This window comes from Helicoverpa armigera, chromosome 22 (assembly GCF_030705265.1).
Source record: "Helicoverpa armigera isolate CAAS_96S chromosome 22, ASM3070526v1, whole genome shotgun sequence".
NCBI lineage: Eukaryota > Metazoa > Arthropoda > Insecta > Lepidoptera > Noctuidae > Helicoverpa > Helicoverpa armigera.
This window is the reverse complement of record NC_087141.1, coordinates 3198590-3224510: the sequence shown is the minus strand read 5'-3', so window position 1 is coordinate 3224510 and position 25921 is coordinate 3198590. Positions and strand designations below refer to the sequence as shown.

At 36.9% G+C, this 25921-nt stretch overlaps 4 protein-coding genes across 5 annotated transcripts in view; 2 read left to right on the top strand and 2 right to left on the bottom strand.

The window, feature by feature from the left end:
* Window positions 1–25921, bottom strand: part of Flo2 (Flotillin 2) — a 248356-nt gene that overhangs the window by 34875 nt on the left and 187560 nt on the right. For both annotated transcript variants that reach the window (XM_064040644.1, XM_064040645.1), the window contains exons 2-3: window positions 7796–7890; window positions 7273–7474 (exon numbers count right to left, since the gene is read on the bottom strand). In XM_064040644.1, the coding sequence (XP_063896714.1) occupies window positions 7273–7474; window positions 7796–7890 (297 nt within the window). The remainder of the gene's footprint in view (window positions 1–7272; window positions 7475–7795; window positions 7891–25921) is intronic.
* LOC110370934 (uncharacterized) lies at window positions 4414–6304 on the bottom strand. Its single transcript, XM_064040667.1, has 2 exons — window positions 5819–6304; window positions 4414–4976 (listed from the first exon to the last, which is right to left on the bottom strand). Exons 1-2 carry the CDS (start codon window positions 6176–6178, stop codon window positions 4530–4532), a joined length of 807 nt encoding a protein of 268 aa, XP_063896737.1. The 5' UTR covers window positions 6179–6304; the 3' UTR covers window positions 4414–4529.
* Window positions 10835–19260, top strand: LOC110370936 (glucose dehydrogenase [FAD, quinone]). Its single transcript, XM_021326951.3, has 5 exons — window positions 10835–10901; window positions 14526–14602; window positions 16007–16151; window positions 16578–16748; window positions 17504–19260. Exons 2-5 carry the CDS (start codon window positions 14531–14533, stop codon window positions 19012–19014), a joined length of 1899 nt encoding a protein of 632 aa, XP_021182626.3. The 5' UTR covers window positions 10835–10901; window positions 14526–14530; the 3' UTR covers window positions 19015–19260.
* LOC110370921 (glucose dehydrogenase [FAD, quinone]) lies at window positions 19677–23808 on the top strand. Its single transcript, XM_021326930.3, has 3 exons — window positions 19677–21321; window positions 22067–22297; window positions 23040–23808. Exons 1-3 carry the CDS (start codon window positions 19795–19797, stop codon window positions 23754–23756), a joined length of 2475 nt encoding a protein of 824 aa, XP_021182605.3. The 5' UTR covers window positions 19677–19794; the 3' UTR covers window positions 23757–23808.

Sequence of the window (25921 nt, the reverse complement as noted above, 5' to 3'; positions counted from 1 at the left end):
TAACAGATGATTTATAAAATTCCCGTTCAGCGTCTATTTCGAAGCTTAAATTCATGTGAAAATAGTGGCAAATCTAATCATATTTATTTTTTTACTCATAGACGAAATCCCCATGCCTATAGTTAGTTGAAAACATTTTTTGATTTAGGTCTCTATCTTTCAGAAAAAAATATTTTACCAATGTGAAAAATTGTGAATTTCAAATGCTTTTTTACCTACCTATCTTACTTAATTTAATATAACAATTATTTACTATAGTAATATAACTCTTTTTTTTAAACATAAACTTTACATTATAATTTAATGTCTCGTTTTTATTTTTTTATAAATTATTTAAAAACTACTATAAAACGCTGCACGCGAGCACAGATTACTACTGCAAGGGCGAGAACTGATTGCGCGCAGATCGCGCGCTCTATACGAGCCTTGCGTGAGTTGCGCTAAAGAGGCGCACCGAACTATTGCAGTGACTGCACGCGCGCAGCTCGCGGACAGCTCGCGATCGGCTCGCGTGCTGCGCATTCGCGGCGCATTCGCCAGATGTGGACGCACCCTTAGGTACACAACGATATTTCCAAGATCAAAATGATAGCTGTAGTTTGCAATTCAAATCCAGCGCAATCTTACGTTTCACTAGCTATAGTTTATAGAGGAGATACCATAAGCTCTCTTGAGCAAACCCGTCGGCGTCGTCTTGAAGAGCTTTGAAGACAGACTCCTAAGTAACATCGATTTTACTCTAATGGAATATTGAAAACAGCTTCACTTTGGCTCAGTATTTCAAAATGGCTCAATATTTTTACCTGGACGATGTGTGAGATAAATGTTGGTAACTATATTTGTTCAGTTAGCGAGCGTATTGCCAACAAATACCACGTCTTAAGCAGTATATGTTGAAATAATAAATGGTGAGTCAAAAATGTAACAAATAAGCTTAAAAATATATACTAGAAATACAGGTACATGAAGTTTATAAACACAGAACAACGTCGTCTACACAGTCTGTTAGTTAGCAAGATGAGGAGTAAAACAAGCAAGGTAGAGCAGTATTAATTCGTTAAGGACCGAAGATAACCTAATGAACTAACCACGGGGCGAATTTGATTGTTCCGGATCGAAAGGCAGGACCATTGTATCTATTGCTATGCCATATCTACATATTTAATGGGCTTGGAAAAGGGCTCATAGCTAAGCTAAGATGGAAAGATCTGCCGGTTTTATCATCAGATAGAGGATACGAAATAGATTTGTTACTAGTAAATCCTGGTATTTTTCGGAAAAAATGATTTTTCTATTTAAACCAGCGAAAGAGTCTCATTTCGTTTATTTCCTATTGCAATCCTTTCGAGGATCGGTTAGACAACTAAATTATTAAGAAGTGCAGTCTGTTTGTCCAAATGGATTAAGATAGATATGTAAGCTAAATAGCCTACCGAGATAAGACTTAAGATCTCTTAAAATTGGCCCAGACATTACGTCAACTCTTTACCGTCTCCACCAACTTTTATGTTCTTTTCCACTAACAATTTCGTAGAGAAACAGCAAAAGGCATCATCATGGAACCCATTGGGTTCAAAAGCATATGATTTCAACTCGATATAACTACAAGTTGTATCTCATTACCATTACAAAGAAGACGAACGGACCGCTAATGTCGGTACTTACTACATGAATCAAAGTACTGTTACATATAATGTAGCCACTTTTCTTTAGGCTGCAGTTTTCGTACAAAAGCCTTTTGGGCGTACGTGATCATTTACACGTCTGCACGGCACGGCGAATGCAGCGAAAGTGCTTAGGTAGCTACTAAGTTTTTGAACGTAGCGGAAAATTGGTGTGCTGTGGTTGAACGACCGTCGTGACTCATAAACTCTTAAATAATTATAGGGAGTGTGTAGTATAAAATTATGACATACGCTTGACATCGACACACGAATACCGTTTTTCAGATAAGTTGGTCTAACTTATGAATATAAATATCAAGCCAAAAATTATGCACTTTTTCAGTTGTGCGTATTTTACGACGCTTACAAGTCCTATCAGGAATGTGATTGTACGGTACGTAAGTAATATCAATCGAATAGAATCGCGTATATCAATGCGAAGAATGCATGATTTTAATTTTTTCTCGGTCGTCTGACAATGTACAAATGTATATCCCAAGCATTTAAAAGTAAGATAAAGAAACTGCACAATTATTTGACATAGGCAAGAATCCTAAAGATAAAGAAAATGCAGTTAGTACAGGATAGAATCAGTTTTGTATACTCTTGCGCAAAAACCAAGCATTCGGGTTTTCCCATGTGCAATATTTGTAGTTGTATCAATATCGCATCGTTTATTCACTGTGAACTCTTAATTACTAACAGTCAGTTAAAAATCTGGACTTTAGGATGGAAACTCAGTTTGTGAGCAATGGAGTCAAGCGTAAAAGCCAGAATTCGGGTTTTACTAGTTCCAATATTTATTTTTGACCCTCCCTTTTTTCACCCTCGTCCCATCGGAACTACTGCCCGTAACGGGAAAAAATATAGCCTATGTTATTTGAGAAGAGCGTAGCTTTACAACAGTGAATTAATTTATTTAAATCGTTTCAGTAGTTTCGGAGCCTTTAGCATAAGTACAAACAAACGAAAAAAATGTTCCCTCTTTATTATATTAAAGTATAGATACGCATCTTCGTTTGCTGATTTACGGGTTTACCAGTCGACTGATATCGAAATCTAGACAATAATTTAGGGAGTAACTTTGTCTGCTTTTATTCTGAAAGTTACAGTCTAGACTAAATAGTTTTTATGTGAATGAAGAACAGAACTCCGTTTTAAAAGGACATCACTTTGGAGTAGTTTTTTTTGTATACCAGGAAGGCTGAATTGTAAAACCAGTTTTACTAGTACCCGCAGTAACACAGTCTAGTGGCCAGGAAGAAAAACTGATCTAGGCACAGCCTTGTTAGCTACTTATAAGGCAACGTGCGTCGTTATGTTTCTGTTTGCCCTTAGTTAAGTTAGTATTTACTGCATTTCCTTATAGCTGCTAGGTATTATAAATATTTTACTATGTGAACATCGATTGCTGATAAATAAAGCTTTGAACAAAGTACCTTTGCATAGGTTCTTTAACGTTCTTTATAAAAGTTTTAGGATCTAGAATCTTAGTTATTAGCATTGCATAGATCTTCAAAACCGAAAGTCGAAAAATCAAAATGTGCAACAGATTCAAAATCGTGTTAGTGACCTTAATCCATGGCCGTAAACATTAATGGCCTTACTACAAAAACTTTAAACACTGTTTTACACTTGTCTAAAAAAAATGTGGCTCCAAAATGAACCATATGTCAACGTCATAATTTGACATTTTTTTAGACAAGTCTTAAACTGACGTTAAAAAGTTTTTGTGGTAAGACGGTAATTGACTTCATACAAACCAGTTGTTCAATTGGTAACATTAAATGTTACTCCAAGCTCAAATCTTGGGACCAGGGTCAAGTATGCACAAGTATGCATATATCTAATTGTAATTATTGAAGTTACGTTGATTATACTCATCTGTATCGTCGACAACAAAAAACTAGATAACTTTAGCCACTACTACGTACACAGTGCAGGCAGAGACCCATAATGGGCTGATTACACGTAACGAGTACAGAGAGACAGTAAAACGATACTAGGGCGAGAGAGTGTTGTGAACGAGTAAGTGTTTATACGTATTTAGATTGTTGGCGAGTCAGTTTAGTTTAAGACGCAGTGGACGACCAAAATGAATCGCAGAAGAGAATTTTCAACCGGATCCTATCACTCATAATTGAAGAACTATGGGACTTAATGGAAGAAGAGAGTCGAAGTATTTGGATAAGCAATTGGATGTTGCGAAGGCCCGCTCTTGGCGCGACAAATAATATTTTTAAGAGGACGAATTGGAATTTTTGGCGCCAAGGATCTCAATTTTTCTCAGTAAATACAAAACGGATCAAAATACAACTTGGCTACCTGAAAGTTCATAATATAACCCTTATTTTGTTAGTTGTAGAAACATGATTAGGTAACTTTTATAACAGAGAAAAATATATCAAACATACCTCTTTTTAAAAAGAGATTCACATATTATGGGCAAACGGGACCGATTTAAGCCTCTTAACTTTTTTAGTAGTCGAGTATATACATACTCTTTAAAATGATAGAAGGAATTTTTATCAAATTATCATTTCTAAATAATAAAATTACAAAACCATTTTGTCGCTTACGACTTTTAGTTATAAGCTAGCGCGCGTATTGTTATCCTCGCCCCGCTCAGACGCTCCGACCCCTTTTGGCGCCTTAGATGCGCGTGCCGGTTATGGAATTATTGTTGACCAATTCCTCGCCTTAATGAATTGCAGACCGAAGATGCATTTACAGATTAAACCACATACATATGTATAAGTGCTAAAATAAAACTTTATTAAAAAAAAAAACATTTTTTTTATTTTTCAAACTTATCCCTTACAAAAATTAAAACTACGTAATCAAAACTAAAACTACTTATTCATATTATTCAGTCGTATTGCTTTTAAAAGCGGTCAACAGAGCGGATTCAATCGTATCATCTATGGACGCTACTGTTGATGTGTTTGTTTTTTTTCCTCTCTTTTCTCTACAATCTGCTATACCAATTTCAGTTAAAATGCATTGAATTTTCTGCTGAGCCAATAATGCATTTTCCACAGAAAAGTTTTTTAGTTGTATTGCCACACTTTTACCAAATACATCGAATGATGATTCTTCTGCAGCGTGTACTTGATGGTGCAGTGTCTTTAATTCATTAATGGCATTTATAATTACTCTAGACCTCTTTTTTGGTCGCAAAGGAGTATTTGCAGTGGTGGCAGCGGTAGTAATCGTAGGTTGTTGGGAGATTTCTTCTCCTGCAGCAGCTGGACATTGTGAACCACTTTCTGGTGGCACTAGTTGTTCTGGGACTAGAGTTACTGATGGAATCTGTAAGTAAACAAATAATGATAGTATTCATGTTTTTTTTCAGATACCGGGTAAAGATTGAAATGGGTTTTAGATGTAGATGGAATTTTCCTGGGTATCATGGCGCTGTTCATGGTAAACATAATGTTATTAATGTTCCTCCAAACTGTGTTAGTGAGTATTTTAACTATAACGGCTCCAACGGTGTGGTCTTGATAGCTGTTGTTGACCATGATTATTGCTTTCGTTAATTGAATATTGAAGCAAATGGGAGAAACTCCGATGCAGGAATGTTTAGACAAAGCACATTATGTCATATCCTTGAGAATAATAAATTACCAAAAGGAGGTTTTTTAGTTGGCGATGATGCTGTTGCATTAAAAACTTATTAAAACCCTACAGTGGTGCAAATCTCACGACAGTACAAAAAAATATTTAATTACCGACTAACCAAAGCACGCAGAATTGTGGGAAACGGATTTGGTATTTTGGCAAGCAGATTTAGATTTTTCCAAAGACACATTATACCAAATGATGTCAATACAACTGACAAAATTATACGCGCTTCATGTGTTCTACACAATTGGCTAAGAATGACAAGTTCTAGTACATATTTTCAAAGTGGCTACATTGATGTTGAGGATATCCACTCGGGCAGGATTATTAAGGGGTCTTTGAGACAAGAACTAATTAATGGATTGCCCACAATTAGTGATCACAACACAAACTATGCAGGAAGGGTAGCAAGAAATTTTCGTGACAGATATGCAGAATACATTTCTGGTGACGGTGCAGTTCCTTGGCAAAACAGAATGATTAACTGATTTTAAATAATAATATAATAATAAACATTGTACACTTACATTCTTGTATGTATTTCTTTTCTTTCTTTTCAATTCACTCATGAATACCTCTTCCATTTCCTTCAGCCACTTTATATTTGAAATATAAACATGGTCTAGTCCAGCGCCCGATTTTTTTGAGTTCTCAATTTTTTTCAACTCTTGACTGTATGTAGATCTTAAGTTTTTTATCTTGTTCTTTACCTCTTGAATTCCAAAGTTCTTGATGTTCATTTTATTCACTATTGCGATATATGCCACATCACGTTTCTTCTTGTTTTTATAATCGGGAGATGTAAATTTCCACAGGCATTCATGTAATTTGTAACAGTGAATAAATTTCAAAGTTGTATCTAACTTCCATTTCCCCTTATTAGCCATTTTCAAATCAAAACTGAACAGTTTAACCACACTACTGGCGAACGAGTGGTGAGTAACGGCGAGTGAATGCTTATGCGTGTCGAGCAGCGAGTCGCTCCGGGGCGGAGGGACGAAGAGGGGAGGAGGGCGCTCGGCCTAGCAAACAATCTGTATGGGTCGATTACACCTAACGAGTACAGCGAGCGTCGGGTCAGTGTCCTCGGCCGAGTGCTCGGTTGGTATAAACACTTTAACGAGTATTCGGTCGAGAAGAGAGGGGAGAGGGTCACTAGAATCCCAATTTGTTTACTAGGCCGAGTAGCTTATTAAGTGACTCACCATTGTACTCGTTAGGTGTAATCGACCCAGTAGTTCTAGTGACTCTCTCGTTAAAGTGTGCACTGTCTCGCCACTGTACTGTAACGTGTAATTAGCACTTTATTAGAAGAGGAGGGGTCGCGTCGCGTTAAAAGAATACTGCAGGAGTGCCTGACACATGCCGTGATAAAGAATAACTTTACATCCATTTTAAAGCCTCCCCAGAGTTCCATAGGTCTAAACAAAACAATAAACAAATTGATACATCAGCCTGTATGCCGTCATCAATTAATTAGCAAGGGCTGGCCATGAAGGTCGGGTTTATCAAATGAGTAAATATGTATATTTGTAGGTACTTGTACAAGCGTGAAACGGAACGGGAAGTGTCAAAAAGTGATGCGGGTATGCCCTGACACGACAGTTTCGAATTTCCGATCGCCTTTTGTTGCCGTTGAAGCTGGTCAAGGAAATATGGGTCACGTATGGATTAAAATGGATTTGTTTGTGTTTAGCCGTGTAAGTTGAGTTGGTAGTGGAAAACGTTCAGCAAGAAGTCGATTTACGTTGGTTCCCTAGGGAACTAGAAACTTCTACTGATGTATGTCTCAACTATCTAAGTTTAAATTCTATAATCTTTTTTCATTATATTCTGAACTTGCCGTGTGTTGTCTACTACTAACGACACCTAGTGACAACGCACTGAACACAATTAGTACTCGCATACAACGTAAGATGGCGCTGTTACACAAATGCCATCAAAACTCGATAGATGGCGCTGTCAAAAAAGGTCCACTTACCGAGAATAGCTCTCAGGTGTCCTTCCAAGGTCTGCAGGATGGTCATTTTGATTTCTTTGACAGACTTGCCCAGGAACTGCTCGCAGGCAGTTGTGAGAAGTTCGTCTTCATTCATTATCTTGCATTGGGCCACACCGGTGACGGTGAGTGGGACGCCCTGTGCTGTTTCCACGTACTCGCACATCGGGTTGAGGGTCATCACCTGGTTGAATAGGACAATATTAAAATCTCGTAGAGACCTTGTAATACTTATTCGAATGACAGTAATAACACCATGTTCGATTCCTCATCCATCATTATGTAATTTGTAGTCTTACGTAGTAACTATTATAGTAATCTGTGGTCTTGCTTAGACGCGGTCGCTGATAAACTATAGCTTTATCAATCTGTCTGATTATTTGACCGACAGCTTCAGCTTAATTTTTTTTTTACAATGTATGTCCTTGAAGCGGACCCCGTCACAAGACGAGATAAACGTTAAGAAGAAGAAATTATAAAATTGTTAGTTTGTATGTCTAGTTACCTCAAGTGAGATCCTTTGGACATCGGTGACGAGCCACCAGGCCCACGCCCACCCGCCGACGATGGTGCGCTTTGTCATAGAACCGAAGCATCCTCCTGCAAACAAATTAGAACAACGTTTAGAGAGTGCTATAAGACACGTAATACAAAGAAGGTACGTTCTAAAAATATAATTGTCTAATTAACTATACGTGTTCTAAAAATATATTGCTGCAATCATTTACGATTTGCAATTACTTTAATTTTTATAGTCATATTTTATTACAATTCGTCATTCATTTATCGATCTCGTCCAGTTTCTTATTAGGGGTCGGCGCAGCACATCTATTACGAACAATTTTATTGTATTTACAGTAGATATTTTTTTTTATAATTTTGAGAGATACCCGATACAACATCGTCCATTCGATCAGTGGCATGCTACATAGTAGTGGAAAATTCCTCCAAACAATTCCATTCCTTCGAAACGCTTGCTCAAATAACCAACACACCTACTTTTAATTATGTAAGTGCCCTTAAGGTAATAAAAGGGAAAGTATTCCTAACACTTGTAGTTCTACTAACTGTAGTTACTGTAGTATTATCTAAAGGGCGGTAACCTCGGGGAGAGTGCCTTGTGCCTCACGTGGTGCAAACAAGTTTGTCTTCCCCTACACCACATAACCGTTATGCTGTGGTCCTTACGCTTTCTATTTTAAATTGAGTATCATAGTTATTACATCTTTGAGGTTTGTGTCATGATTATTTGAGGTTTAATTCTTATGTTGAGGAGAAATGAAGATGCAGTTCTATTGCAACAAGTGATATGCCTGTTGCAAACTTACGGATTTGCATACGAGAGATCGGAACTTGACATAACTTGTAACAGGCTAATCCTGGAATCCAATCACTAGTAAACAAATCATAAGATGGATAGGTTATTGAAAACTGCTGTTAATCAATATCTTGCAGGCTGAAGATGATGTTGATGGAGGTAAAGTGCCCTGTCTCAAACTTTGTTTTCGTAACTTCAAAATGTACACTGACTTTGATCTCCGAGGGTCAAATATTGGCTTTGAAGTCATGATAGTTAATTGGTGCTCTGAACAAAATAACTAAAACTGAAGAATACACAGGGTATGATTCTTTGAGCTTTTGTATAGATAGAGATGTTACATATTTTTATTAAATCATCTACAAAACATAACCATTCAATAAAGTTATCAGTCCAATCCAACCAAGTTCTAAGGAATGGGAAAGTCAACTCAATTTATACGATATTCTAAATCAAGATTACGGTAAGAGCCTAGTATCATTTCCGAATTCACTTTCATCGGTAATGGCGGGTAAGTACCGTCACTTGACACCGCGAGCGACTCCCGCGCAGCTCGTTGTAATATGACGTTAGTTACAAGCTGTTATACGGAAAAGTAATGTAATAAGAAAATAGATGGATTGTGGTTTAACCCTGATTAATAAGGAACTTGCCAAGTGTAATGTTGAATACTTAACAAGGAGATATTTGGGACTAAATTGTAAAAGTCAAAAAAGGGGAAACCAATATGCAAAAGAGTTCAGTGAAATAAAGATTACGAGACTTTCAACTTCTTAGAAATGCTTTTGGACAAATCATTTCGCCTAGATACAGACCTTATGAATCATCTAATCACGACCAAAACCGTGTTTATAATAAGTTGGTATGCATGAAGGCAATATAAAGCTTATTGACAATAAGCATACGTGAGTATCTTCAACAAAACCTCAATAAAATATCGAGAGCTTCAGAGAGAAAATTAAACAAACACTAAAAGCAGGAAAATCAAACACAAAACTTGCTCATCTACCACAAATAACAGTTAATGAACCCAGTTCATCGGCATGAAAGCCATTGAAAGCAGGTGAATTCCTATGGGATTATGTACGGTTGGTACGTGGTCGCTGGCACGGTCGTCCTGGTAGCCATTATAACGCATGACACATCGCGCGCTACCGAAAGAAAGTCGTGCGACCCAAAAACGCAACTAAGAATACCTACTTTTTTTTACCTTCGAGAACTTTTTTCTGTTGTGCTTTTTTGGATTCTTCAACACTTATTTCTAAAATTGTTATTGCTTTTTATAATGTATTTTATTTTATTTTATTTTATTGGGAAGAGACTTAATATGTAAGAGGTTTAAGTGAAATACAAGACGGTAGATTCATAAAGTCAAGAGGTGAATGGTCTGTATATCATAACAGAAGTTCTGCTCATAGTCTTTTGAATAAAATGCGAAAAAGGGGTTTATAAAATTGCCAACTTTTGGCAAAGTTACCAAACTACGGCCAAATGAAATAAAATACATTCGTAGACTTTCAAATTGACACAAATGATTCACACAAATATTATGAAAGTGAAAGAAAGATAAATCGATAAACAAATAAATTGCATTGCACATCCGTGTTGCAAATGTAGGAAATCCCAGAAAGAAATAATATGCACACTTGAATCATTAATGAAACATCCTGTAAAAGTAAATCAGTGCGAACATAAACTTACTGGTTGAAAAAGCATGCAGTAGAGAGCAAAGTTTGAGAAACTGTTAAGAAAAAACAGTTAGTCCATCTCTCATATATTTCTAAACAAAAAAAACTGTTCTTATTAAAACCTCAGGTGCTGACAAACCGCATTAGCAAAGACGGTCAGATAAGACAAGGATCATCATCGACTCAGTTATTTAAAAGGATCAGTAACACGGTTACCACATCAAACAAAACCAATGACGTCAAAGCATGTTCAAAGAGAGCCCCTTCTCCCACCATTTCACTACAACCCAATGAACAACCTGCGCGGGAGTTGATACACAACAGCCGAAGAAAGTGCCCGTTACCCGGCAACACGAAACACCGCGTGCATTCGATATTTAAATCGACTTGACAGATTCCAAAACTGAAACTGATCAAGCAATTAAAGATTTGAAAATAGAATACCATTACGTGATGAGTGAAGTGCGCAGACGCAGGGAAAGTGTTAAGGAATCCGTGATATGCAGTTTGTAATGGACAGTAAATCGGAGTTGTTCAATATAATTTGGTGCACATTGAAGAGCTTTCTGTATTATGTTTTGTTGTGAAAGTGCAAGCGACTGACCGTAAGTCACCTTGAAGCTTTGGAACGTAAACATTTGTTTTTCATTGTCGTACTATTGTTGTTCGACGTCGTTCGTTGTAGAAATTTCGAAGACGGCCGTGTTTACAGCTTGAACAGAGTTATTGACTTCTTATTGTATATTAAGTTTTAAAAAGTTATCATCACCTTTAGTAATAGTACTAGACTAGCACATTACTGTCATATAAGTATCATACCGTTATATAGTATTTACTTTTTTATTAAAAACCTCTCGGAATAAACCATTGGCTCCGTGTGTTTATCTGGGTACATTTAAGTCACCATCATAATCTATCAGTTTTTGATTCTACACAGGACACAGGTTTAGCGATTTTTGACTTGAAGCCCAGGTTTTCTCGGGGTGTTTTTAATTAACATTTACCTAGTCATGATATGAATTCTTAGTTAGTGCCTACATAAAAGTAATAGGTCTTGCATCTGCCGTTCTTTAAGCTTGTCAAACAAATCTAAATTAAACAGTGATAAGTTTATTGATTTAAGTGAATGATCACTAGGGTTAACTTGGGTTCAGTGGTCCGAAGACTCACGTGTTGACTTTATTGTCAGCCTCCAATTAGTGCTATTACAATTAGCGACACGCGTTGTTCAATATTCAATTCTGTTTAGTAATATCATACGGTATTCCCTTAAAACATTTTGCTACAAAAGCATGACAACTTCGCTAAATTTCAATTGATTGATGAGTAGCCAACATAATTTCGTACTAAGCCCTATACCTCTAGAATATTAAAACTTTAATCATTACTCAACTAGCCCTTAAGTACCTAATTACTTATGTTTAATTACGCAACATTTCGGCTGCCAAAATGGTTCACTTATATAACAACAGTGGATGTATTTTCTCCGGAACTTTTTAATATTCTGGAGGCAAAGCAAGCATTTGTAAATACTCTTGGCCGCGCTTCAATGACATTTTGGTACACTTTCTAACGAAACAACAACAAAAAAACAATGACTTTTTAAGTAAATTTTCCTCTGAAATATAAAATGCGTGTCGTACGTATTATTAGATCATTTAGTGCCAACACTAAAGAAATAAAAAAAAAACAAATTACGTGGAAGTTAAGTCTCAAAGTGAAGTTAATCTTTAAAATGTCTATATATGAATTTAAACACCGACCGCCACTGGAAGCCGACCCCAACAAAGTTTGGGAAAAAGGCTCGGAGGATGAATTTAAACACAGCAAGTTAACTAAGCTTGAAAAAATAAAGTTAATAAATATGGTCTTATCACCCTTATAGGGAGTAACAAAATACCCTTGATAAAACTAATAGCAGATTCTGTGTCGCTCACAACAAGATATTAAGTAAAATAATTACTAAGCGTAGTTAAGGCTTAATTTTTTACCAAAATGTGTAAGTATTGTAGTCTATCTTTTTACAGAAATTGAAGTGATGTATGTACTTTGAGCTGAACTACAATACAACACAATGCACATCCTACAAGTTTTCCTTCTTCAATCATCAACTAACATTACAAAGCACTTAGCTTACTATCAGCTAATACATTCAATTTTAGACCCAAACTAAAACACTTAGGGCCTTACTACAAAAACTTTAAACCCTGTTTTACACTTGTCTAATAAAATTTTGGCTGCAAAATGAACCATATGTCAACGTCATAATTTGACATTTTTTTAGACAAGGCATAAACTGACGTTTAAAAGTTTTTGTGGTAAGACGGTTACAGTTCAAAATTGCAGGAACACAAAACAGTGCACTAGACTTATGTGACAGATATGGAATTTTCGTGAGAATAGATTAATTAAAGAGGCGGAACTTGTGGTGCACGTAAGATGAATTTGATGAATGAAGAAAGTGAATTACGGAAAACTGAGTATAAAGAATGATATAAGCAGGTGGTTGAACGATTTACGTGCATGGGACACGGAAGGTGTAGCGTGTTTTGAAGCATAAAATGAACTTAGTCTGATAGATAAAATATTATTTTCATAATTAACGTTTACCAAGTTAAAAGCAGGTAAAACATTACAAGAATAGGTAAATACTAAACATTTGATGAAGCCAAATTGCATCAGATTTGAAAACTAATATGTACTGGCGAAAACCGAAAACTTTGCGAGATAAAAAATACAAGCAAATAAAAACAAAACAAAAGCGGCTGTTTTGATAAGAGAGTCACGTTGTTACATAATTTTAATTTGGAACACAAATACCTCAAGTCTGGCCAATTTGATGGACAGCAATGATTCAAAATATGTAACCGCAAAAAGTCCTTTATGGAAAACGATTTTTCAAGAGTTTAGGAAAATATATTAGTTTATTATGATTATATTTAGTTAGAAGGTAAATATGAGGTTACGAGTAATCCGAATTGAGAAGGCAATAGTAATTCCTATTAGGTAAGTTGTAAAATACTATATAACACAGTTACACAGACTCCGAAAATCCGAATTGGTTTCATGGATACGATCTCTGATGATATTATTAGTAACGCGTGGATGATCACAATTTTTATGGTCTATGACAGATTTCTAAATAATCATGTCATTAAGTACTTTCGTAGTAAATTGTATGGCTTTTTATTATCTATTTTTTTGTCAAATTGCCCTTTTTGAAATCACTATCTACGGAGTAAAAAGTACCTTTACGTAACGCCTCATATACTAACTTTCATATCTATTGATCACTTTCCTATATTTTCGCTATTCTAGTTTATATGTATCGTATTTTTGTTGAAATGGAGCTTTTACAATGTAATCCTTTATAGTTACGTGGTAAATTATCTATGACTGCTAGTGTTTACACGGAATTAATGACTTTTGCTTGATATTTGAAAACTTGTTGTACTGAGTGTAACAATAAATTCAATATATGTATTATTATAAAAAGCCTCGTTTCACTACTTTATCTCTTCAATTTTACATTTTTCAATTTTTTTATGTTCAATGACGACTAGACAGGGCAGTTTTTCTGGGTAATCAAAGTTCCCAAATACGCCTTATAACTATCGATACCAGCAACGATTGACCACGACCCACATCACTCTGACATGCAGTGACGTAGACACTGTCGGTGCGCACGCGCCGGTCCCGACATAACGGGAATACTCGAGTCGTCTGTAGTTAACCAAGTGACACTGTTTGTCTGCTGGATTCCGATGCTGGGGCATTGTTTTCGAAATCAGGGGGAAGTAATGAGAACGTTTGATTCCATTATGAATGGTTATATTATGAAAGACACTCACTGCTGGATAAAGTCCTCCCCAAAGATTTGACACTTTTATTCGGTCTTCAGGAACCTTCCTACTACTGCTTCCCGTCGACCTTGGCTAGATCCTATGTATTGATTACTTCCTAAACTCTACACTTCAACACAACGCATTGTCTGTAAAAATATCCCAACAAACAATGATCCATACACACATAAACTGCTATTGGCGAAAGAATAAGACGAGCAAAATAACCGGAACACACTTTTTCACATAAAGACTCCACTATATCTAGACCTGTATGTATCTAATATCTACTGGTCTTCTAACCCTGTTCATTGACCTGTACATACATCACCAAACCCATAAACTTCCAGTCTAACCAATACTAACACCATACTACACTGATTGCAGGCAAGATGAGCGCGATAGTGAACGCGGCCGCCGACGTGCTGTCGGGGACGGCCATCGCCGCTGCTGCCGGATCGCAGGTAAACGTCCTCTCACTTACTATCGTAGAATTAGATCATACTTGTAGTAAAGCACGATACTTTGCCTGCATCATAAACTTTACTAATACGATAAACGGGAAAATACTGAATAAATGTAATAAAGGACACGAGCAGCCAAGAGTATAAGAAAGCACATACAGGACTACTTTTTATATCCGATTGCGGGAAGAAATTCCTCAATCCTCAAACACGCAATCCGGGGGGGATTGCGTGTGGAATCTCTAGGAATAGGTAGTATACAGGATTAAGGTTGAAGCGAAACAAAGAGACAAAGATGAGAGATTTAAATTATTGCAAGTCACAACTAGACATGCAATCAGAATGAGTATTACGTAGAACTACTTCGTTGGCTTTTGGCACAGCATTGCTAATGCATATAAGAAATTCAATAGATACCTATGTATATTTGATATACATACAGACGAGTATCTGCAGTATGCGCGCCATGCCATCTTGTGACGTCACGTTACACTCGACTAGCATACCTTACACGGTTCGCACGCGAAGCTACTCGCCAATACTTACTTCCCCGTTCCGGTAATAAAAGCTGATGACTGATGCGGTTCTATGCATCTCTCATTTACCGACTTAAAAAAAGGAGGTTCTCTGTTTGAACTGTATATGTGTGATCGTTTTTTATTTTGGCGGTTTCTAGCACAGTAGGTATTTTTCAGACTTAGGATAATGTTTTAGGTATGTCTTTGGGTATGCCTTGTTTCCAGATTGTTATTTGAAGACTTCAAATTAGGGTTGTAGCACAAAGAACATCAATAACCTCGGATCGATCGTTCATATCGATTAGTAATTGATTAAGTTTTTCACTAACTCCCGGCAGCTAAACCATGCTTCATTAGTTTTCTATGAAAAACATGCATGACTCCGCTGTAATATTCATTATATGCGATGATATATGAGTAAATTGCGAGTCTGTCAAGTTTGCACTTAGTACTGGCATTCCAGACTGTACTTGTGTAGTTACCAGTTGGACTGGTCGGCCAGACTTTATCTCCATAGTGAAGCCGGAAACCGGAGACCGATCTGAAACCGGCTCCTAATACTGGCTCCGGTATTGGATCTACTTAAATTCACTTTTACTTGTCGTGGAATTACTTAGCAGTCTGTAGATTAAGCTAGTCTAGACTGTCCACAAATATACTAAACATAATATATGACTGTCCATAGAAATACATTTTTTTTCAGTCTTTTAATGCTGTCTAAAATTCTAACGAGAATTTGCGCATTGAACCAAAATGGCACATTCACATTGGTTAACAACAATTGAAACTCAACTCTACTTTTCTCACAACACAGCTGAATTTGGCATGACCTTGAATTGAATGCTTTCTGTCAACCTCAAGCTAACTGGTAACCTTAACATTCCAGGTAGCCTGGTTCATCCCGATGCTGGTGGCAGCTATAGCGTACTACCAGTTCGACGCGACGGACCCTGAGGGCAGGCCTGCAGACATCGGCGATGATCGCATGCTGCCGGATTATGACTTCATCATCGTTGGAGCTGGATCAGCTGGTCAGTGGGTATTGACGATTGCTACTTTTCATCTACATATGGCCTCAAGGCTGATCTCAAGACTCCGAAACTACTGAACCGATTTGAAAAATTATTTCACTGTTGGAAAGCTACGCTCTTCCTGACTAACATAAGTCATATCTTATCTATTTGCATGACATACTGGTGCACTATAGATTATATTTAGGGCACGGGCAGTAGTTTCCACGGGACGTGGGTGAAACTGATGTAAAACGGCTAGTGTTTTATTATTTACTATTTATTATTGTACTCGTAGTTCACGTAATAGTTAGTTTGACTCAGTTTATAGCGTGATACATTAATTGGGTTTCTTATACTTTTTCTTAACAAGAATTATATACTTACGAATTCTTTTTACGTTTCGCCTATCAATAATTTTAACAAATATTCCTTATATATTTTCAGGTGCAGTGGTAGCAAACCGGCTATCAGAAATCGGTCACTGGAAGATTCTACTCTTGGAAGCTGGTGGAGATGAGACGGAGATATCTGACGTGCCTCTATTGGCTGGTTATCTGCAGCTTAGCAAACTGGACTGGCAGTACAAGACTGAGCCTTCGGGAACCAGCTGTCTGGGTAAATAGCTTTTCTTATTAGACGAAGTCCATAGAGATGGTTTTTATGTTAATGAGTATATTTTTTATACAGAGTGTGTCGTACCTAATCACATTAAATTAAATACGTAAATGTACTGGTTCATTTATATCGATAAGCACAAATAAAATAAAAAAATACGTTAATATTAAAAAAATGCATTTTTCAAAAAAAGTAAATAGAATAAAAACTTGTGAGAATTAGGACACCATGTAAGAGTCAGTCATTACAAACAACTGAAATTCTCCCTTGAAAACTGACAACTGTCAAGTGACCAAAACATTAAATACTCCTAACTTTATCTCTGCTTTACAGATGATGTTGTAAATTATAAAAACGAAAAATGAGTCCTGTGGCTAAACCACAGGACTCAGAATCAGGGTTAATTTTTTTTCAAACCGCCATAGAATATCATAAAGTATATGTGATAGGATTTAATGTGATTAGGTACGACACACCCGATATAGAATATATGTTTGTGTATTCAATATTTAAAAATGAAGGAAATATATTGCAAAACAAATAAAAGAATATTGGAATCATTCTAATCATCTTATTTATTTATTTATTTAATACGCTATGCACATTTTGTTCAATGGCGGACTTCTCCCAGTTTACTTTTGGGTGGTGGAGAAATAGCAGATTACGTCCAATATTGAGATTAAATCTTAGTTATTTTTGTGTATTGATGTGTTTTATGTATTATTTTTTAAAATATTTAAATTAATATATTCCAGCTATGGAAGGCGGCAGATGCAACTGGCCCCGCGGGAAAGTGCTCGGAGGCAGTTCAGTCCTAAACTACATGCTATACTTACGAGGAAACCGAAGAGACTACGATTCCTGGGAAGCGATGGGCAACGAAGGCTGGGGCTACAAGGATGTTCTCTACTACTTCAAGAAGTCTGAAGATAATAGGAATCCTTCTTTAGCTAACACACCGTACCACAGCACTGGAGGATACTTGACAGTTTCTGAAGCACCATATCATACACCACTCGTTTCAAGTTTCGTTGATGGAGGTGTAGAATTAGGGTACATGAACAGAGACATAAATGGCGAAAATCAAACAGGTTTCATGGAAGCACAAGGAACTATCCGTCGTGGCAGCCGATGTTCTACCGCTAAAGCATTTCTAAGATCAGCTAAAGATCGTCCTAACCTCCACATTTCAATGTATTCTCACGTTACTAAAGTTATGATAGATCCCAGAACTAGGGTTGCTTTTGGTGTTGAGTTTGTTAGAAACAAAATGATATACCGCATCCGAGCTCGAAAGGAAGTAATTTTGTCCGCTGGAACTATTAATTCTGCTCAGTTACTTATGCTGTCTGGAATAGGACCTGCAGAGGAACTGCACAAGCATAAGATACCTTTGATTCAGAATTTGAAAGTTGGGAGGAACTTACAGGATCACATTGGATTGGGTGGATTAGCTTTTATGGTGAACCAACCTATTTCTATTGTAGAACATCGTCTTTATACTGTTACTTCACTTATGGACTATGCTATGTTTGGAGAAGGTCCCTTGACTATCATGGGAGGAGTCGAAGGTTTAGCTTTTGTTAACACTAAATATGTAAACGCTTCAGAAGACTTTCCAGATATTGAATTCCATTTCATTTCTGGATCTACAAATTCGGATGGCGGAGAACAAATTAGTAAGATACATGGACTGGTGGATACGTTTTATGATGCTGTGTTTAGGCCTATAAATAATATGGATGTTTGGAGTATTATTCCTATGTTATTGCGACCACGCAGCAAAGGCTTCATACAACTGCGCAGTGCAAACCCTTACGACTATCCTTATATTTATCCGAACTATTTAGCTGATGAGTTGGACGTAAAAACTTTAGTTGAAGGAGTGAAAATCGCTGTTGCACTCTCTAGGACGAGAGCGTTTCAAAAATACGGCTCCACTTTAAACAAGCACGTTTTTCCTGCTTGTGTGAGTATCAAGAGATACTCAGATGCATACTGGGAATGCATGATTAGACAGTACACTTGTACTATCTATCATCCTGTGGGAACGGCAAAGATGGGACCTTACTGGGATCAAGACGCGGTCGTGGACAATCAGCTGAGAGTGTATGGGGTCAAAGGTCTACGAGTCATAGACGGCAGTATTATGCCTAACATAGTAAGCGGGAACACTAATGCTCCTATTATTATGATTGGGGAGAAAGGCAGTGACATGATCAAAGAGTTCTGGTTAAAACGACGAAGTTCTAGATATTACATTTGATTGACGTACAAAATTATAGTATTTATCAGTATTACTTGCGTGTGAAGTGTTGTAAATATATCGAGTCATGATCAAGTTGTGAAATTATTTATTTTCTATTTATTGATGGCGCTCAATTGTAAATTATTTAATTAAGGATAGTGTGTGTAGATAATAAATTATGTTGAAACTAATGAATGTGTTTGCTCTCATGTCATTATTTCTAGGTCAGAGACCTGCAATGTCGTAACAATGCATTTCTACTTGATGCAGCAGAAGCGCTGACGGTGATAAATTGTGATACAATGAATAAAGTACAGAGTATTAAAATAGCATAGAGGTTTAAAAGTGAATATGGATTATTAATTTAATAATAAAACTTTTTCTTAACTTAAAACTTGGGTTAAGTATCTACTAGTAAAAAATTGAATTAAAGTAAAATATATTTGTTTGGTTACCCAAACAACTTCTAACCTGCATAACTCTTTAAAATATCAAAATAAAACATAAGCGAACATTTAGATTAACAATGCATGTTTTAATTACACACGTTCCATATGTAAGTATAAGTGTATTTTTATAAATACGGAGTAAAAAAAAAAGTATCATATTAAATCATATCACAAATAAACTGATTGCTCCTAAACATATTAATTACTCTGTGGCCTGTAACTTACAAGCGTGACACAATGCAAGCTGGTCTGATGTAAACAATCACTTGTCAAATATGCTGAATCAGGCGCCATTCAATTTCTCCACATATCAGTATCCGAGCAGCCGCGGCGCGCGTATTATGGCATCATGTCGACTCAAACTGCAACGTCACTCAGGGGGCTTCTATCCAACTCCCGAATCACCTTCGGACTGCTCCCTGGACTCGGCATCCTGATAATCCTCCGAATGGCCATACATCTATACAGACCTGATATTGAAGACGCAGAAAACCGTGTCAGAGATCATCCTTTTGAAGAGCTCCTTGATTGCTACGATTTCATTATAGTTGGTGGTGGATCCGCAGGCGCTGTGCTAGCCAATCGCTTGTCAGAGAATCCCAAATGGAATGTGCTGTTGCTAGAAGCTGGACAAGACGAAAATGTATTATCAGAAGTACCAGTAATGTTTCCTGTTCTACAAACCTCGTCTATCGATTGGCAGTTTCTCACGGAGCCGAGTGACGGTTACTGCTTAAGTATGATAGAAAAGAAGTGCAAGTGGCCTCGCGGCAAAGTGCTCGGTGGTTCCAGTGTGCTCAACGCTATGTTGTACATTAGAGGGAATAAACGCGACTACGACAATTGGGAGAGAATGGGCAACATTGGATGGAGTTATGAAGATGTATTGCCTTACTTCCTGAAATCAGAAGATATAAGAATACCTGAGCAGCAGTACGATCGATATCACGCTACTGGCGGTCCTTTGACAGTTGAACATTTTGCTTACGAACAGCCAATAACGAAAAAGATTTTAGAAGCTGGTGAACAATTAGGGTACAGTATTCGTGACGTGAATGGAGAATATCAAACAGGGTTCACTCGGTCCCAAGCAACAATTAGAGACGGCCTTCGATGCAGTACTGCTAAAGCGTTTCTACGACCTGCATCTAAAAGACCAAACCTACACGTCAGTGTCCATTCACTAGTAGAAAAAATACTGATTGACGAGAAAAGTACTGCGTATGGCGTTAAGTTTACGAAACGTGGAAAAGGAAGGATTATCAAGGCTAGCAAAGAGGTCATATTATCTGCAGGTACGATACAGTCCCCTCAGTTGCTGATGCTATCAGGTATAGGAGATGCAGAACATTTGAAAGAACTGGGAATATATCCGATTGTTAATCTTCCTGGTGTCGGACAAAATCTTCAAGATCATGTCGCAATGGGAGGACACTCGTTTCTTTTCGACAACCCTTACGACAACGGAACCGATTATTGTTTTAATATCCATCAAGTGATGTCAATAGGAAGTCTAATAGATTTTAGTGTAAATAAGAATGGACCACTGTACAGTATGATGGAGGCTGAAGCTATGGCGTTTGTGAACACTAAATACCAAGACCCGAGTGAAGACTATCCCGATATTCAATTGTTTATAGCTCCGACTGCAGATAATATGGATGGAGGTTTATTCGGTAAACGGGCCAATGGGTTAGATGATAATACGTACGCGGAATTGTATGAAGAGATTCTATATGATTCTTCTTTTTCTATCGTACCTCTGTTGCTGCGGCCGAAAAGTCGAGGCTACTTGAAGCTAAGAGACGCGAGCCCCTACTCACCACCACGGATTTATCCGAACTACTACACTGACCCACAAGATGTCAAAGTGATGGTAAGTATTTTGTTATTATTCGCAAGACCTCCAAATATTATTGTTGTCATAACATACATAATAACAATCATGTAATTAGTCGATAAACTATAAAATTACTAAAAATGACGATCATAAACATGCCATTATAAGATAATTTTTCTCTGTTGAAAAATGTTACATTGTCAAAATTGAGATAGTAGGGCAAAATATCATGGGGGTCGATAGGTTAAAGTCATTACCAAAAATTGTATTATGTAATTAACATAAATGTTCGTGTAAGGTGACTGCAGGCAGAAACTAAATAATTTTAGCAATTACTTAATTAACGACCAATGCAAATCTATATAGTCTAGTAGTCGAAAATGTAACTTTGAGTCCGAAGGCTAAAATAATAGCACAGCAATCGTAACTTATACCTCCACCGTACATTTCCTACAATACGTGTTCTTATGTAATCGAGTATTATAATACTGATACTAATTACAAAAGAAAACCACACTAGTAAACTAGTTTATACTTTTGGCATCGCCTAAGCTGTTTACAAGTTAATGACATTTACACACATTATTTTACAACATTCCCAAATAAATTCGCTGCTATCGATACTATCTAATGCCTATGCCACTGATAAAATATTATAGGCATCATAGTATCAGCCTATTACTTTCCACTGCTAAACAACGGCCTTCCCCTCTGAGTGAAGAACCTTGGGCAGGCCGCATCCACAATCATATTATAACTCAAAAAAATACTTCAATTTCAGGTAGAAGGAGCGCGCATAGTACAAGAACTAGTGAACCAGCCAGCGTTACAAGAGCTGAATGCTCGCCCCAACCCTCGACGGAACCCTGGCTGTGCAGCACACGAGCTCATGTCGGAGGAACACCTGGAGTGCCAGGCACGTCACCATACGCTGACCATATACCATCCCGTGGGGACCTGTGCTATGGGACCCCGTGAAAATCCGTGGGCTGTTGTTTCTCCTAGGTTGAAGGTATGTATTCTTTTTCTATCCTACTATCCTGCACCTGGGGTCGGTAGTGGGGTGTGCTGGTCTCTTAGAGGCTAAAAACCACATGGTGTTGTCTTCATTTGCCTTTTGTCAAAGGCATGGTCTGCTTTTCTTACGACAATTGTTTAAACTGACATTTACATTATCGGTGAATTTGAGCCCAAAAGTTGATGATGGAGACAAAGGTTTTTAGAAATCATTTGGGTAAGCTTTAGTTTCATCTTTTAACAACTTTTCATGTAAGACAAAAATAATAATAAGGCAAGGGTTAGGATCAAATGGTCAATAGGCACATTTGAAATACTGGCCCCAATCTATATTTGAGCTAATAACGCAGACAGCTTAGCGCCAAGATCATATTTACATAATCAGGACAATTTAAGTCTATCTTAATTGTCATGAATCATCGTTTGTCTGGTTTTGCAGACAGCAATATAAAAAATTGTTTACAACGTTAGTGCATTAAGAAATGACAAAATGTAACAATCACAGACTTATAGGATTTACCGTCTTAATAGTTATAGTTTCCCCACCTGCATAAAAAGACTCACACCTGCATAAATAGTTGTCTATATCTTATTCTGTTTTCTAAGCGTGAAAGACTAACAAATACCCATATACCACCACGTCTATAAAAATAGTGTGATCAATTAAAACGGAACATTAACATCTTCAGTCACTCCTGTCTACTACAGACTATAACTTTATCCTTTATTCTTTTCAGGTATACGGGATAGAGAATCTTCGAGTAATTGACGGGAGTATTATGCCTACGATCGTAAGTGGTAATACCAACGCGCCTATCATCATGATAGCTGAGAAAGCTGCCGACATGATCAAGGAAGACTGGTACAATGCCTTGTCCCAAGAATGTCTACTAGAAGAAGCTAAAGCTTATCAACAGCCTAAAAACACCCTAGATGAAAACCCAACTAAAGTACCACTTAACACACCACCGGATTTGTTCAAAGAAGTTTCTACTTTATTCCCCTTTCTAAACACTAGCATAGCAAGCATTCCTGTTAAAAGTTATACTGCCAAAGTTGCTGAACCTAAAAAACAATACAAACCTAACGTGTTACCAACTAGACATATATCTAAACAAGCGCCAAAAATTAATTTACGAAGGGGACAAAAATATCCTCATTTTTATAAGTCTCCACTTTTGAATATTCAACCTCAAATAACGGTACCTAATCTTGTGGACGATCTGCGGAATTTTCATGAACGAATCTTGTACCCTAAGTTAAATTTACAGAGACCTTTAAGTAATATTTTAACTCCGGCTATTAGACCTCCGGTATACCAAAATGCACTGAATAGACTTAATGATCCTAATTTTTATTTTGAAACCGGCAATGTCATTACTCCAAGGGGAGAGAAAAAATGCAAGCTATGGTTGTACAAGAATGGTGAAAAGTATGAAGTAGAGTTGCTTTAGTTTTCAAATAGTTATTATTTATTTCTGTTATTTAAGGCCGTAAATAAACCTAGTGAAGTATTAATTGATGTTGTTTATTTTTAGCCTACAGTGTGACTTGAGTACGGAACCCCTTTTCCTCTTAATTACTGTCCCTGACTGTCTCGTCACGTCCTGAGGTCGTTCTATAAATAGGAATATAATACTTACACTGAGTAAATATTTACTTTAAATACGACTTATTGATAAATGCGAATGTAGGTCTGTATGTAAGCTGTTATGGCAAAACGGCGGAACTGGCTTTGATTAAAAAATATATGGAGATATGTTCTAGGTTTTAATTATTAACTACTTGAACCACGGGAAATTGCAAGTGCGATATAGTGATTCACAATGTGTGTAAACAAAATAGCTCTATATACCTTATTAGATAATTATATGTACATATTCGCATATGTGTCGTGTCATTGATATAAATGCAATCATTTGCATTTCATAAAAACACACGTAGGTGCAATTATTTATAGATGCACGTACATTATTGTAACATTATGCTTCCTTACTTGCACCACTTACTATTTACTAGATCAGTAGGTCAGTAGAAAAAATGTACCTGTAACCAACACAATCAACACAATAAAGATTACTTTACTTTACTTTGTATTTTTGTTAGGTATCTAGCATGAGAAAGTGAGCTTTTTATAGAGATACAAACGGAACAGTAACCTATTTAAACATTATAAAAATAAATAAGTATGAAAAAAACATAAGGAGATAGGATAGGAAGGTAGTAGCTCCATGTAAAACACCCTAAGACGGTTGAGGAAAGGCTAGGCAAATGTACAACTTTAATACATAGCTTTGAAGTCATAAACCATAAAGTACCTAAATGCACATTTCCATACAGGTAACTCTTTAAAAAGTTACCCTTGAGAAAAAAAATATACTTCCAAGTCCATACGAGAATCGGCTATTACCTTGATTCCAAGTGTCCACGAGCCACACTTGTCTCGAGTTATCAAAAAATCGTTTAAGCGGTTAATTGCTTCAGATAAAGAAATATTAAGATGTAATTTGTAGTCATTATTAGAATATAATAATATACTTACATTGTTATACAAAGTTTGATTAGGTCAAAGTGTATCAGCACTTATCTACCTCTACAATAGCTGGCAGCGTGCTCTTTCTAAAGCTATATTCTCAATTGCCTGTACTTTTTAACCAACTTCCCAGAACCGAGACTCTATTAGGCGGTTTTCGCTATCTTATTAAGTTATGTATTAATTTCAATTTCTTAGCATTACATTATAATTTGAAATTAAAAGACGAGCTGAATAATTGTTGCTAATGGGTAAGTGAATTCTAAAGAGGTTTGAAAAAGACTAGATTTCTAGTGCTCACTAATTACTTGGCCCTGAAGCAACAAAGGATTAAATAAAGAAAAAGTTAAAGTTTACATAAAACATTAATTAAGAACAGTAAAGAGAATAAATTAAATCACAACTGTGATGCTGTACATGAAACAACTGTTCAAAGAAGTATGACAATAGAAAAAAATCATATATTTAGACGAAAAAGTCGTGGTGGCCTAGTGGGTGAAGGGCCGACCTCTCAAGTATGAGGGCGCGGGTTCGATCCCAGGTCAGGCAAGTACCAATGCAACGTTTCTAAGTTTGTATGTACTTTCTAAGTATATCTTAGACACCATGTACTGTGTTTCGGATGGCACGTTAAACTGTAGGTCCCGGCTGTCATTGAACATCCTTGGCAGTCGTTGCGGGTAGTCAGAAGCCAGTAAGTCTGACACCAGTCTAACCATGGGGTATCGGGTTGCCCGGGTAACTGGGTTGAGGAAGTCAGATAGGCAGTCGCTTCTTGTAAAGCACTGGTACTCAGCTGAATCCGGTTAGACTGGAAGCCGACCCCAACATGATTGGGAAAAGGCTCGGAGGATGATATTTAGATGCTGGTTCAGCGACATACAAAATTTATTTACTGTCATACATAAACATATTCATTAATAACAACTTAAGCCTACTCGCACGGCTCACTACTATGTTTAAAATATCGTTATATCTCTGTCAACTTATAATGTGGATTGAATAAGACAGTATAACATTTTTCATAGATAGAGTCAATTATAATAATTTTGTGATGTTATAACTACTCTAGACTTAGATCATGGT

Coding starts and splice junctions, on each gene's coding strand:
- LOC110370921 (XM_021326930.3), top strand. CDS start 19,795: ATGTCGACTCAAACTGCAACGTCACTCAGGGGGCTTCTATCCAACTCC. Junction 21,322..22,066: donor CACAAGATGTCAAAGTGATG/GTAAGTATTTTG, acceptor CTTCAATTTCAG/GTAGAAGGAGCGCGCATAGT. Junction 22,298..23,039: donor TTGTTTCTCCTAGGTTGAAG/GTATGTATTCTT, acceptor TATTCTTTTCAG/GTATACGGGATAGAGAATCT.
- LOC110370934 (XM_064040667.1), bottom strand. CDS start 6,178: ATGGCTAATAAGGGGAAATGGAAGTTAGATACAACTTTGAAATTTATT. Junction 4,977..5,818: donor AAAGAAATACATACAAGAAT/GTAAGTGTACAA, acceptor GTTTACTTACAG/ATTCCATCAGTAACTCTAGT.
- LOC110370936 (XM_021326951.3), top strand. CDS start 14,531: ATGAGCGCGATAGTGAACGCGGCCGCCGACGTGCTGTCGGGGACGGCC. Junction 14,603..16,006: donor CCGCTGCTGCCGGATCGCAG/GTAAACGTCCTC, acceptor TTAACATTCCAG/GTAGCCTGGTTCATCCCGAT. Junction 16,152..16,577: donor CGTTGGAGCTGGATCAGCTG/GTCAGTGGGTAT, acceptor ATATATTTTCAG/GTGCAGTGGTAGCAAACCGG.